At 43.0% G+C, this 14,771-nt stretch overlaps 1 protein-coding gene across 6 annotated transcripts in view; it reads left to right on the top strand.

Annotated features, from left to right (window-relative positions):
• The window catches only part of hivep2a (HIVEP zinc finger 2a), a 117,663-nt gene that overhangs the window by 90,162 nt on the left and 12,730 nt on the right, over positions 1–14,771 (top strand). For 5 of the 6 annotated variants that reach the window (XM_014336030.2, XM_005929891.2, XM_042224033.1 and 2 more), the window contains 8 exons: positions 3,882–3,941; positions 4,052–5,358; positions 5,662–7,541; positions 7,657–7,917; positions 8,345–8,510; positions 8,715–8,808; positions 9,259–10,969; positions 11,107–11,264. In XM_014336030.2, the coding sequence (XP_014191516.1) occupies positions 4,401–5,358; positions 5,662–7,541; positions 7,657–7,917; positions 8,345–8,510; positions 8,715–8,808; positions 9,259–10,969; positions 11,107–11,264 (5,228 nt within the window). In that variant the 5' untranslated portion in view covers positions 3,882–3,941; positions 4,052–4,400. Of the gene's footprint in view, positions 1–3,578; positions 3,701–3,881; positions 3,942–4,051; positions 5,359–5,661; positions 7,542–7,656; positions 7,918–8,344; positions 8,511–8,714; positions 8,809–9,258; positions 10,970–11,106; positions 11,265–14,771 lie in introns of those variants that run through there. The other variant, XM_005929893.3, reaches the window with a different exon arrangement.

The raw sequence follows: 14,771 nt of genomic DNA, 5'->3' as shown, positions 1-14,771 counted from the left end.
CTGGGTGAAGGCAACGGTGAGAGGAGTTTCACTTTCAGCTCCTCATACACTCTATAGACTGCTTGTCATCACTTTTAAACACACTGAGTACCTTTAAGTCTAATTCTTCAGGACGTATAGCTGACACTGAGAAAGGAGACTAATCTAATTCCAGAACCACAAGCTAACCAGGTACCTTAAATCAAGAAGAGCAAAAGTAAGAAGCAAAGTGAGACAAGGACAAACTGAACACGGACCATGATCTGAAATTGACTCTAGCCAACAACACCCCCTCATACCTCCTAATAATGACCTTCCCCCTTCATGTTTCCATGTTGCTCTTTGAAAATGTCTCTGAGGATCTGACTATGTTGTTTTAGCTGGATGCACTTATTCATGGCATTGTACAGCGTTATGCCATTTGACGCAGTTCACTTAATCCTTATTTATTCCTTATACCGACCAGCCTTGGGTGCAGCCCTTCAGCTCATCCACTATCATGTTAGCTCCTCTCCTTTTACTATAGCTTCTGATTGGCTGCATTTCACAAACAAAAGATTTGAACAGCAGGTGGGTTGTATAGATCTTATATAACACAAGCAAAATATAACAGGTTTCATCAATACATGTGTTAACCTTCATATAGATATTTTAAAGCTCCAAATTCTTTATTATTGAGAAAACACCTGAACACGTTTTCAGTAAATTCGTGGAGGTTTCTGCATTCATACAAACAGCACATGTAGTGTGCTTAAAACTGTCTTTAAATGTTGTGTTTAATGTTGTGTGAAATGTGTTTTGGTTGGAGGATTGAGGGCACATTATCATGCTTACTGAAAAGAGGACCATTCAGTTTGCCTACACACAAACGTAAAAACTTAGATCGAGTGTGTTGTTCCAAGTAAAGCATGCCGTGGGTATAAAACACTGCCTAGATCTATTTCCATGTCTATGAAAGCAGAGCTGATCTCTGCTCCTTTATGTTAAGTAACTGTGTTTATTTGGGGCATTTTGATAGATCACTTTTTACAAGTGTTTGAGTGTGTATCACTTCTACTATTTTTATCTTTGAGTGTAGCCTCTGAATGTACTTAGTTTTGACCTACCTACAACTTGGGTGTCTCGTCATGCCCTTTGCCAGCCCACACACACACACACACACACACACACACACACACACAACTGGCACGTATACTTCCCACGCTCATACACACACAAACAGCGCCAGTAGCTATGTCTCTCCTACGCACAGGAACTGGGGCAGGTTGTGTCGGTGAATGTATGAATAAAGCTTTATGTAAGCCATTCACTACAGGCTCCCACTCACACAGCAGATTGTGACCATTCAAAACTTTCATTACAAAACCAGTCACCTTGCATAAGGTTGAAGGGAAGTTAAGCCAAGTTAACCATGTAAGCTGAAAGGTCAGTTTCACCGCTGGTTTATTTGTGGGGTGTGAGTTGAATTCTGATGGATGTTGACGTGTGCGTGATAGCAGCTACTACAGCTGCAACTGGCAGGTTCATCCATATGAGACCTCCAAATGGCAACAAGAGGTACAGTAGAAGTCAAGTGATTTTTTGTCTTTTTTTTTTATTGGAGATGATTTTTAAGGAAGCCATATGCGGCTTTTTAAGATAGGATTGTGAAACATTCACTGAGTCGAAGTCATCTTGGGTGCTTTTAAAAGATCTCTTCAAAAAGCCACAGCAAGTAGTAGAAATTGTGTAAAGGTATATTGCTAGGTCAAAAGAATAATAAAGGACATATGGTTCCCAATGGGCTTAAGAGGGAACACAGAATCCCTTCAGTCAAAAATGTCTATCTCCAATATTTAATGATGGTGCAGCTCTGTTCTGTGACCTCCGTGCCCTTCCTTGCTCATACGTGGAAAGCCTAAGGCAGGAAACACCTCTGATAATTACAAACCACATATTTGCATATAAATATTAAACAATCTGTAGACAAGGGCAACTTTTTTGTTAAGCAAAGTGTTCTGCTTTCAGTTAAAGTCCTATTGATTAACCAAAAAGGAAAGACGTGTGGATGGGTCCAGAAACAGAGAGATCACAGTTGTTGAAAAGCTGTCTCAAAATCACCAGATATGGTCTGAGGGTGAAATTACCTCGTATTGCTCTTGAAAATGTATGTGCATTTATAAAACATGACCGCAGGATGGAACAGGAAGTCTCAAGCCAATCCAGCTTCTACAAACTATATAATAATAAAAGCTGGTCTGGGAATTTCTTGTCATGTCAGCTTTTATGAATGTTTAAGTAATCAAAGGTTTTCTGGTTACTTTGAACAGGATCTCGGACCATTATCCTCATGTGTAGAGTTATATTCTGTATGTTCAGTGACCAAGCTGTTTTGACAGCTAAATCAAACTTTTAATCTCAACTCACTCTGGACTCGTGTTTAACCCAGAACTGACGTTAATCCACTTTCCTCTTTGGCACATCCTCTGCTGATGTGCACACTGGCACATCCGATGTGTGCTACAGGCGTCAAAGGACACATGAACCATGACTCATTGATACTGGAGTGTTTCAACATAAGGGAATTATGCCATTCACATTACTGGATTCACACTGTGAAAGGTCTTAAAAAAAGCTGTGCCTTGCCTTGACTATTATTAGTACCATACTTCCCCTGTAGTAATCACCAAGATTGTCTGCCTTTGGCTGCATTTGTGTCAGCTGACCATAATGCTAACCAATCAGCATCACCGGATTATAATGCTAGCTAAACTCAATTGAATCCCCATTGTTGCCCAACTGGAGTTTTCTTCCACATTCTTTCACTCTTAACACCATGGAAAACACAAAGATATGACCCAAGGTTGAGATAATGTTTCTGGTATTTGTTTGTCTGTCTTTCTGAGTGGGCGTAGGGGTTTGGGGAGTACATGTGAAAAACACAAGTTAACTTAAATTTAACTTTCTTGCTGCTAAGAATAAAACATGTTTTCCTCCGGTGCTATTTATAGGTCTCACGTTGGGCCCCCAGACACAAACGTCACTGAGCCCTGCTTACCAGCACTGAGGCCACAGTGTGGGTGTGTGTGTGTGTTTCTGTCGCAATCAGAGTGTGAGGGAGGTTGTTTAAACTCTGAGATGAGGAAATACAAAGCAAAAATGCAACTTCAGCATGCATGTTTATATGTGCTCTGTGGCTCTGTGCCCCTTCTGCTGTCAGGTGTTGGTGTGGTTAAGAAACGTTAAACAACGGAAACACACACATATACACTGTCTACTGCAGTTTTGCAGTGCAGTTACAGTGCCTGCAAGCACTCTGTCTACATCTGTGTGTGTCTTCTTTTGTTTCTGCGTATCTGTGAGCATTCTCATGATCGCTTTTCAACCAAGTGCATACCAAGTTAGATGTAACCCAGAGAGGAAGAAAAGGTGCTAGTGCTGATTGCTGCTCTTCGACTTGGCCTTTTTGGACGCCTACACATATTATGACACTCCGACGTCACTTCCACAGCGCTATTTATAAGCCTTTGTGTCTCTTTAGGAACAGTGTGGGTTTGCTTTTCATCGGTGACTCACTGAGTGGAAGGAGGAGGGAGGGCGGGAGGGAGGAGAAAGGAGTGAAAAAAGGCAACAAGCACAGATGGAATCCAGTGTGAAGAAACTAACTGAGCAATCAATGACATTTATATTCGCACATCAGGCATGTACTTGACAACTTAGTGAGTTGTCTCTGCACAACAAAGTATGTGGTAGCGTGCTGAATTTAGCAGAAAAAAATGTCACATCAACACCAATCCGACTTATGTTATAAGGGTGATGTCAGACTAAAGGTTATTTACCATCTGTGTATCTGATTACTGTATTGTTGGATGATTTTTGTACACAACACTAATTAGCCTTTTCTCTCTTTTGCTTTGCTTTAGGTCTTTTGGTGAGAAAACTGAAGGACTGAAGGATCTACAAGCACCCTTCCCTCAAGAAAAGTTAGTAATTGAGTATGTTGTTAAACACAGTTTATTACAATTGTTGACTACAGTATTTGCCTAAAATGTTCTCCATGTGCTTCTTCTTTTCTTTTTCTGTCCCTCTGCAGGTCACTTAAGGTTTCTTCTGCTCTTAGATGAACTGGACAGAAGAACAACAGAGAGCAGCGTTCGTGTTTTTACAAAATGGCAGAAGGAGAGAAACCTCTCTGATGTTATCCACTGAAGCTCCTCTTTCTGCTCCACTTGATAATTCCTGTTTCCAGCTTGACTCTATAATCAGTCTTTCTGAGAAATGGATGGATATTTTATGTTTCTGTGAACTTGTTGGCAGCCAGCAAAGGTTCCGCTATCATGCCTGGTAGTTTCGGGACCTTGTAACCCTCAAAGACCTACCCTCCCAAATTCCCTGCATCCCCTCTTCTCTCCCTCTTCTAAACCACGGAGAGCTTCAAGAAAATGGAGGCTCGTGAATCACCTGCGACAGGGCAGAAATGTCCAAACAAGGAACTAGCAAGGGAGAAGGTACCTCTACAAAGAAAATGGGCGTCAGAGCCTTCTGCAAACACCAAACGAAGCACTTTTGCTGACCTGGAGGCTCCTGGAGGATCAGCACCCCAGCAGAAGTACCCAATCACAGGGAATTCTGGAAAGCTGCTATCTGGACCATCTGCAGTTGGGGCCATAGGAGGCCCGCCATCTCAAGACCCACAAGGCCCCTTTGCTCAGGGGTTCCACAGGGGATATCCTTACCAACTTGGCCAGCCATACCCTCAACATCCTCAATCTGAACGGTTTCTCTCAGGAGCCAAACCACAGCCAGGCCTAGAGCCTCATGCCTGGCCATTTGCTGGCCAGTTGCCCTCGGATGACCTATTCCCAGGACACCCAGGACACACTCACCCACATGGGGCTGGTGCAGGGAGGTTCCCTCGGCACAAATCTCCTAGTTTACCCAGCTCCTTTGGACAGTATTCTCAGTCAGGCCCGGAGCCCGGAGAGGAGGCCTATGGCAAAAAAGAGCAAAAGCCAAAAAAGCCTGGCAAGTACATCTGCCACTACTGTGGTCGAGCGTGCGCCAAGCCCAGCGTCTTGAAGAAGCACATCCGCTCACATACTGGAGAGAGGCCATACCCTTGTGTACCCTGTGGCTTTTCTTTCAAAACCAAGAGCAACCTTTACAAGCATCGCAAGTCCCATGCTCATGCCATCAAAGCTGGACTCGTACCATTTTCAGAGCTAGCTGTGGCCCGTAGTGGGGACATGGACCAGGCATCACCAGTGGGTGACGCTGAGGTCCATTCAGATGGAGAGCAGAGTACCGATACGGATGAGGAAGGCGTGGAGCCCACCACCATGCTAACAGACAAAGACAGTCCAACCCTGCAGATCTCCTTTGAAGCTGACAAGAATACAGGTTATTTTCTTCTATAAGACACTTAAAAAAAAAATTTAAGTAGAATTTTCCCAAAGAGTCAAAACAGTTTTGGTTCATAGAAACCCCTTCTTAACACGTAGCTAGTTCTTTATATCTATGAACATCTTTTGATGCTTAAAATACTATTTGTTATGGGTATGTTTACAATGATCCAAAATAAAAATGTATTGGTTTACAATAATGCTGTTACGCAGTTCAGCTACAGTGATATAAACTCTGCATGTATTTTGTTTACTGTGAATGGTTGTAATCTGTATCATCTTCATTTTTCCCACTATAAAGGTGGTGCCGAACCAGCATATGCAGATTCACCTGAAGAGCTACCCATTGGATCTATGAAAGTGCCTATTCTTATCGTTCCCAAGCCTGGGGGAGTCCCCTCCACAGGGATGGAGTGCCCCCCCTTTCATGACATAAAAGTGTCACACCACATGTTAGCTTCAAAGGCTGGTGGAAGAGCACGTTCCCTGGATGACTCCCCAACAATCAAGCAACGTTTGGCCCTGAGGCTAAGTGACAAAAAAGGACAGGACATTGACCTTGCCATGTCCCAGTCACTTAACCTCCTCAGTCCTCACAGCAAAGGCAGCACAGACTCTGGCTACTTTTCACGCTCTGAGAGCGCAGAGCAGCAGATCAGCCCTCCAAATACCAACGTCAAGACGTACGAGGAGATTATGTTCGGTCGAACTTGGTACTACCGACCAAGCTCCAGGTCAAGACACTCTATAACAGTAGGCATGGCAGGGGCAGACCCCACTAGCTTGACTACCTTGAAGCAACCTGGTGCAATTCTGGAAATAGGGAAGATAGCTGAGGATCACATCTCTTTTAGAGGAGATGTAGGAATCTCAGAAGATCCAAAGCAGTATCCAACTGGGCCATGTCAAAGCAGTACAGGACTTCTAGAGCCTCCATCAGATTCTGGGCATCTTATTAGGAGTAACTCCATGCCAACTTCCACCCCTCCTAACCTCAGTGTTCCCCAAGGGATACGGGGTAGCCAATCCTTTGACAATGTTGTGACAGATGATGTGTTTTACCCGCCAGGCCATCGTAGGCTCACAAGACAGAGTGCATTTGAAAATTCAACCAATGAAGCCCACGTAGGAGAGGCCGAGGGCTTTGGACACTTACCTAAGAATTTAACTTCGTCTCTGGGTATGAAGATTGGTGAACGCGGCCCAGGAGTTCCAGAACATGTTGCCTTTAGTTATGGTACTAAAGTTAGTATGTCAGAAATAGCCACAAGAAAAAGGAGGAAAGAAAAGAGTGTTGGGGATGATGAGGACAGCCCTGGACACTGCGACAGTAGCTGTAGTGGTTCAGTGGAAATGATAGGGGACTATGACTTTAAACAAGGTAGTTTTGATGGGTCCAGAGCCACCCCAACAGGTAAAGGTTCCCTTCATAGTGCACACAGTCAGTCTGACAGCTTTGACACCTGTGCCAGCATGTGCTCCGAGGACATTGCACTATTTACTGACTCTGAGGGCAGAAAAACAGCTGGGAATGTCATATCAGTTATCCAGCACACCAACTCTCTCAGCCGTCCAAATTCCTTCGACAAGTCAGAGTCTTTTGAACAGCCAGCATATCAGCCTTCAGATAAAGCTCCATGTACTCAGTACTCTGAGCAGTCTGACACAGAGATCTTTGAAGATGCTCTAAGTCCTGAATCCACCCTTCTGAGGACAGAGAGCATGGAGCAGCAGCCACAAAGTGACAGTGACTTGGCCTCCCTTTCATCATCATCAGCTGCAGCCTCACCTGGACAGCCTTATCATATCCCACCCAAACTAGTCAGACAACCAAACATCCAGGTTCCTGAAATCAGGGTGACAGAGGAGCCAGACAAGCCTGATAAGGACACAGAAGCTCCAATGATCAAGGAGCTGGAGAAGCAGCAGCATGTCGAGGAGTTTCAGTTGCCACAGAGAAGCGACACACTATCCCAAATGCCATCAGAAAAGCTCCCACCCAAGAAGAAGAGGCTCCGCCTAGCAGACATGGAACACTCATCTGGAGAATCAAGCTTTGAATCGACCTGCACCAGCCTTTCTCGTAGCCCCAGTCAAGAGAGTAACTTGTCCCACTCCTCTTCCCTTTCCATGTCATTTGACAGAGATGAAGGTCTCAAGTCTGTCTCACCAACAAAACAGGTACCCCATTTTTTAGTAATTTCAAGTGCATTTACGTCTCTTTTATAGTAGGCTCTTTACTGAGGGGTTTGCATCCTGAACAAAGTGGAAACTTTGTCTCTTTGTTTCTGTAAAGGATGATTCTTCAGTATCTGGTGGTGGACCAAAGCAATCAGAGTTCCTGACTGTGCCAGGCAGTGGTTATTCTAGCCACCACCAGCAGAGGGAAATGAGGAGGTCTTCATCAGAACAGGCACCATGCACGCTGCCTATGGAGTTGCCTGAAATGCGCAGTAAATCCTTTGACTATGGAAGCTTGTCAACCTCAAGACAGGGAGAACTGTACTCCAGTGCTTCTGCAATGAAGGAACGTCGGCGTGGATATCTTGTTAGACAGGTAGTGTATAAACGATTAACTCATATTTAGATGAATTTGGTCGTGTGCCATTTGTATTCCTCAGAAAGAACACAGAAGTTGTCAGTGACAATGCATGGAATAAAAGAGCTGGAGTAAAGTAAACAACCCCCGCAACTTCTTCAACTGAACATTTAAAAACTCTGAGTTAGATGGAAGAAGAGGACTAGGAGCTTATTAAGGATGAAGGCACTACAAAATAATTTGGTATTTTAGCACCCCCATCAGCTTCATTCAAAGACATCCTAATGATGCCATGCTATACCGACATTATCATCTCAATACAATGCCAATCACAATGTTATCATGCACTATATTAAGGTTTATATGGTATCCTTAGTCAAGCTAACCAAATATAATTTTATTAAAGCTAAACCACTTTCCCTCCACACTTCTCTGCATTTGGCAGGCTTCACTGAGTGTTTATCCAGAGGCAGTTACCCAGGAGCCAGGGGGCGCAGAAACGTCAATCAAACAGGAGAGTTTGGAGCATGGCGGATGGCCTGGTCCAGCAGGATCCCCTCACGGCAGCAGCGAAGCAGTCAGCAGAACCAAGAGAACTGGGACTGGTGCTGGTAAGCTTCACATTCATCTTAGTATGTTATCTATACATTTTTTTTGTCTTATACTTTATTCATCATACTTTCCCAAACTTTTATTGAAAAATTTCTCGACTCAATAAACTACCCACATCCTTCCGTGCATGGATTGCATTCTGCTATTATAGCTTACTTTTGTAAAATGAGTATTCTTTTCAAATGTATGCATTTTATGCACAGATATAGGACCTCACCAACATCAACAGCACCACCAGCATATTCTCCAACAGAGTGTCAGCGAAGACAGCCTTCCAGAGGAACCTCTCTATAGCAGGTCAGACAAAATATACTTACAGAGAAATAACCTAAAATAATAATAGTACAGCCCTGCTTCAAAAACATCTGGGAAACTGTGTAAAATAACGCAATGAGAACAGAATGTAGTGAATTGCATAGAATTTAAAGTTGAAAGTAGTATCATGGATGCTGGCCTTTAAATTTGTGGTGATAAGAAAGCCTGAATACAGAACACCAAAGAATTCTTAAAAGAGATTTAAGATTTTGATTGTTTAGACCACAAAATGTTTTTTCTCACATTTCTGTAAAATAAATATTTGAAATGTTATTATTTTGGTTGTAACTTCTCTTAAGAGGCTTTACATTATTTGAAAATCATTGCATTACATTTTTATGGTTGTATTTAGGGTCACATTTATTACTGCAAGTACTATGTCAGAAATTGCTGTAGCCTTCAGCAAAATTGTAATGTTTTTGTCCTCTATAGGTCCCAGCAGCATCGCTTGCAGGCCCAAAGCTCGTCATCAGAGGGAGAGCATCCAGGTCATGAGGTCATGAGTAAAGATATGATGCAGCAGTACCAGAGTGGCCCTCCTTTCCTTTCTTTCCCACAACCAGGCCTCTTCTGGAATCAGGAGCCTGAACAGACACCAAGACAGCAGCAGACCCAGCAGGCCCAACTGCAACTCCAAAAACTCCACATCAGGTCACCCGGTCTCCCACTTCACAAACAGCAGCCACTCCACTCCCTGCAACAAGTCCACGATCAACAGCCATATGATGGAAAATCAGAAAATCCAACCTCTCAGATTTACTCTGCTTCTTTTTCAAATCGCAGCTCTCCTCTGTCAGCCTCGCTGTCCACCACCTCCTCCATGCTTCTGCAACAGATCCAACCCATATTTGCTACCCAGAACCTGGGCTCACAGGCCTCTTTGCCTGGTTTGCTGGTTCCTGTACGGATCCAAACCCATGTGCCATCGTTTGGTAGTGTTATGTACACCAGTGTTAGCCAGCTGATAGCTTCTCATGGTAGTGGAGCACAAGGTTTGGGTTCAGCCAGGCCAGGCAGTACTGACAACAGCAACATGTCTCCCCCGGTTGGTGTTGTGAGTGTCACAAAGCCACATGGAGGAGTTGGAGGAGGTTTCAACTTAGCACATTTCCTAGGGCAGACAGATGGTGCAGTGCTGCGGCACCCACTCTGGAAGGGTCCAGATTCACTACCAGAGCAACGTCTAAACACAGGGATCCCCCTATCACTAACATCAGGCACTATATCCACCACAGATGCCTCAGGGTCTGCTATCGGAGGGGGCAAGCGCATGCTCTCTCCTACCAGCTCACTTGAGCTCTTCATCGAGACTAAGCAACAGAAAAGAGTAAAGGAGGAGAGGATGTATGGACAGATTGTCAAGGAGATGAGTGCTGTGGAGCTAAGTGGAACTGAAGGTGGCAGCAAGCCTGACAAGGGACAAGGAAGAGGTCTGAAGAGCGAAGGCTCCATGGATGATTCTGAAAGGATGTCCTCTTCTCCTCCATTAAGTGACTTCCCAGTTGCTACCAAGATTGCCATTCCTGTCCGTTCCTCTGCCCCCCATCTCTCTGACGTCCCTCGGCCTCAGAGCTTCACCCCTCCGCTCCAGATTGTCACAGACCGTTCTCCAGCTTCAGGTGGCTGCGACTCCCCAGAGGAGCTTGACGTGGACGATTCAGCCCAAGAGCCGAGCTCCAGCCCAGAGTCCATGGTTTCCTCTAACGACGCAGAAGATGCTGACAGCACGAAGCAACCTACTTCAAATAAAATGCCTGTCAGCATGCTGGTTCAGCTCGATGCCAACCAAAGCCCAGGATTACCCGGAGCAGCGGGTCAGACTCTGCTGCTCACAGATGTGGCGGATGTCCAGCAGCTTTTCCAGTTCCCAAGCTTACGCACGATGAGCAGAGTCAGCTGGTGTTTCCTGAACTACACCAAACCCAACAGCACTCAGGCAGCTTTGCGTAGCTCCGTCTACAGTTCATGGTGTGTCAGCTCATACAATCCCAATCCTCTGAACCTGAGTACCAAGGCTTCACTGGCTCTGCTGCGGTCCAAACAGAAGAGGAACACTGATTTGATGTACACAACGGCAGCCATGTCTCCACCCAGCTCTGGAAAACTGGTCTCTTCTGTAGCCTGGAAGCTGCGGTTTGATCAGGTATGTGCTGCAGTCATCAGAATGATAAAAGATTGCCAAGAGAAATATTGAATTATGCACGCATGGACAAAACTACAGAGAAACACAACTGCAAGAATCTTAATCTGCCCTTTATGTTACCTTTTTTTTTTCTTTAGCTGAAGCCAGAGCTGATGCCAGTAGATGTCAGTCATTTTGGGAGGAAGATGAAAGGAGTGGTTTCATGGGATCGTTCAAAGGAGGAGCAGGTTGAGAAGGAGGTCTCAGTCAAACAGCCTGCTGCTGAACCGACACGCATCAAGATCTTCGAAGGCGGGTATGTCTAATAAAAATACACAATTAAAAGGGACAGGGACAGCCTCTAAACATGACTTGTCAAACCTCCAGAAAACTACTCTCTCTTTCTTTTGTGTACTTGAAGCCATGCCAGTTGATGTCATTCACGCAGCATCAGCTTGTTGGGAGAAATTGTGGACTAGAAAAGGACAAATCTTCATGTAGGAAGTGTCCTCTTTCTAACAGATAAAGCATGCGGCTAACTAACGTTTAGAGCTCAGCTCAGGAAGATGCTCGAATGTTTACATCCTGTCACACTAGGAGGAGCCTCTCATTATCACAGCAATATGTTTGGCTGGTGTAGAGGTACAGAAATAAAATAATTCCTTGGTGAACCTTCTCACTCCAACATGAACAGAAATCATGTACAGGGTAGCAAACATTTAAATATTTGATGTTGGGATCAGCTGCTCCTTTAAAAGCATTTAAATGCTGTTTCTGCTGTGGCATCATAGATCACATAAAGAGATCATTCTGTAGCGTGTTTCGCACTTCCTCAGAGACTACAGGGATAAAACTTGTATGGTCAAAATCAGTTTATTTTTCTGTGAATGAAAAGAGCAGATAAAGATAAAACCCTAAAGATATGCAAAATTAAATCGTCAAAGGAAAAGGTCAGGCTTTACTTAAAATGTAAGCATATACTAACTAATAACCACTTTTATGATATTATTTGTATTAATGCTTTTCCCTTAGAAACTCAGGAATAAGGTATACAACTTGCATACAGAAAAGTGATTTGTTGCAAGTACGTGATTCAAAATACTGAGCTGCCTTTTGTCTTTTTCTTAATCCTAACAGCTGAGTATTCAATAAAAATGAGCACTGGCGACCTCTGTATGAACTGTAAAGACATCTGCCTCATCATGATTAGTCAGAAAAATCTTCTTAGGTATTAAAAAAAGAAGACTTATCCCTTTACAGCCTATTCTTTGGGCTTAATTTGTGCCTGCGAGAGTCGGGCCAAGAGCCTGAGCCTGGTAAACCCATCACGAGCTAACGACTCAGGCTGCATTGCTGTAATTGGACATCAACTTTCATAATTCTTGCTCTGAGTTTTATAGACTGGTGTGAAGTGGGATTTGTCCCTCGTTAGTTGTGTTTTAAAGCCTTTTTCACGCAGTTTTTCTGACACCAACAACTTCAGTATTTATTTCTTTTGTTAGTTGCTGAGAGGAGAAATGCTTTTTTAAAAATCCTATTAGATTACTTCATGTATTCGGCGAAATGTTTTATTTTAGTTTTAAAATTTTTACGAGTTTTTTGCCTTTATTCCAAATTATTTATAGATTTTTTTTCAAAGTTTATTGTTTGTCTGTGACTTCATGTGCGATTGCAGTTCTAATAAATTACTGCATTGTGCAGCACCTTTCTGAAAGCGGTGCATTTTTGCCAATTTCTGTTTTTAGAGAACAGTTTCAGCATTTTAGAACTGCATAAAGTTCGTTTACTCCCACACAACTGAAAAGATTTCCACCATACAGCGATGACAAAACGCAGGACACGTTGGAAATGAAAGTTCAGATTGACCAGAGCTTTAGAAAAGTTTTTTTTTTCTGCATGAGATAAGAAAGCTCTTTTAAGCGACTTTGCATCCATCTTTGTGAACACGAGTATGCTGATGAATAAAAGCAGAAGCCAAAAAAGAAAGAAGCAGAAAATCTTTGGCAGAAGTCATAACGTTAAGAATTATCTTCTGGTTTTGACTCAAAGCAGATGAACTGCTTAATCACATTGTTACAGCAAACGTTGCCCCTCCTTTTAACATAAATATTTAACTGTTGTTAAAACCCTACTTTAGCTTTTTCATCCTTGTGTTCAGTATTTTCCCAAATAAATTTATCAGTTCCCCAAAAAATGAGTGTATGAGGTATTGTTTCAGCACAACAGATGTTGCAGGTGCAAAATTTATCACCAGCTAAACTAACTAAAGTTTATGCCTGGGGTAATCTAACCATGTCAAACTAATGTGTTTTAAAAAATTGAATAAAATATGTCTCCTTCTTAGTCTCAGAGTGTCAGATACTGTTGTTCAGTCAAAGTGGCGGCTCAAAGATACACATACTCGTTGGCAATTGTGCCGTGATGAACCGCATTTAAGGGCTGTCACTCCAAACTAGTCACGTATGAATGGTTGGAAAAGACCTCTGGGGGTCACATGAAAAACACTGGATGATCATCATTTTTCACCATCCAGGGTTATGATAAGAAGAGACAAATCTTAAATCTTAAACCTTTAACCAATATGTGTAGTTTTTGGTGTGTTCTGGCTCAAGACTGTCACGCTCCTTTTATTCTAGTAAGAACTTTGGGCTGTTTCCCCCAGAAAGACATCTGATGACCCTCCCTGTGCTCTTAATGACATGTTTTGACACCTCACTACATATCAATAAACACGCGATTTGACAAGAATTATAATAGGCTCTGGGGTTTTCCAAGGGTAGCCCTGGTAAGCTAACCCTCACTAACTTCTGATGCACACCTTGTCATTTGGTGCAGGAAGCAGACGTGAAATACAAGAGTAAACGCTCAGTTCAGAAAGGAAAAACGAGTTAACCTGAGCAGGCGTCCAAGGGGAAAAGAATAAAAAATGGACATTTAGCATCCAGTACCACCATGGCTGCACCAACAATTAAGGATTCTTAGCTTGCGTGTGTGCATGTATGTGAGACACCTCCAGCATCTGATACTGTGAGAGGACTGCATCTTGTCGGGTGCATAAAGTTTTTAATTGTTTTATTTTATATTGTTCTCATGTTGGCGGAATATTTCCAGATAGATTTACGATAAAGCTGAGTAAAGAGACATATTAAGAATGTTTCAGTACAGCAGATATATTCTCACTATTTACAGGAACCTGGTATGGAGGTAGAATATATTTACAGAGGATGAAAAGGGGCCCACAGCACCTTGAGGCTCCTAAATAGGTTAATATGGCCACATGAAACTTTTTTGGTTAAAGAAAATGTATCTATAGCACAAAGTATGCAAAGAATCATGAAATCTTTAATCTACTCTGGCTTTATATCATAAATTGGCTTGCATGTCTGCGTCTATTTGAGAAGGCTGGCATCTTTTGCTTAGCAGTCAAAGTTTATATGTTCTATTTATATTCCTGAAAGTTACTCAAATCTAGCGACGAAGCAGAGAAAATGTTTTGTTTATTATTGTGTTGTCATTAAACTCACATCTGGCTTATTTTCCACATAGAAAACTAAGGGATTTTTTTTTTCAAGTGTACATTCAATGGTCAAATAAAGCCTGTACGAGGGAGTCAAAGCTAACCCCTGTAGAGAGAGACATTCCCACAGTGTCATAATGTTTTATAGCCTACAGTAGAGCCAGTAAGACCAAGGTTACCGAATGGAACAGACGGTGCAGACACACACAACATTCAAATATACCCCTTCTCTCTCTCGCTTTCACACACACACACACACACACACACACACACACACACACACACACACACACACACACACACACA

The sequence above is a fragment of the Haplochromis burtoni genome, unplaced genomic scaffold, assembly GCF_018398535.1.
Source record: "Haplochromis burtoni strain Fernald_Lab_line unplaced genomic scaffold, NCSU_Asbu1 Contig_126, whole genome shotgun sequence".
Lineage (NCBI taxonomy): Eukaryota > Metazoa > Chordata > Actinopteri > Cichliformes > Cichlidae > Haplochromis > Haplochromis burtoni.
The sequence above is the reverse complement of the archived record's forward strand: the minus strand, read 5'-3'. Positions and strand labels throughout refer to the sequence as shown.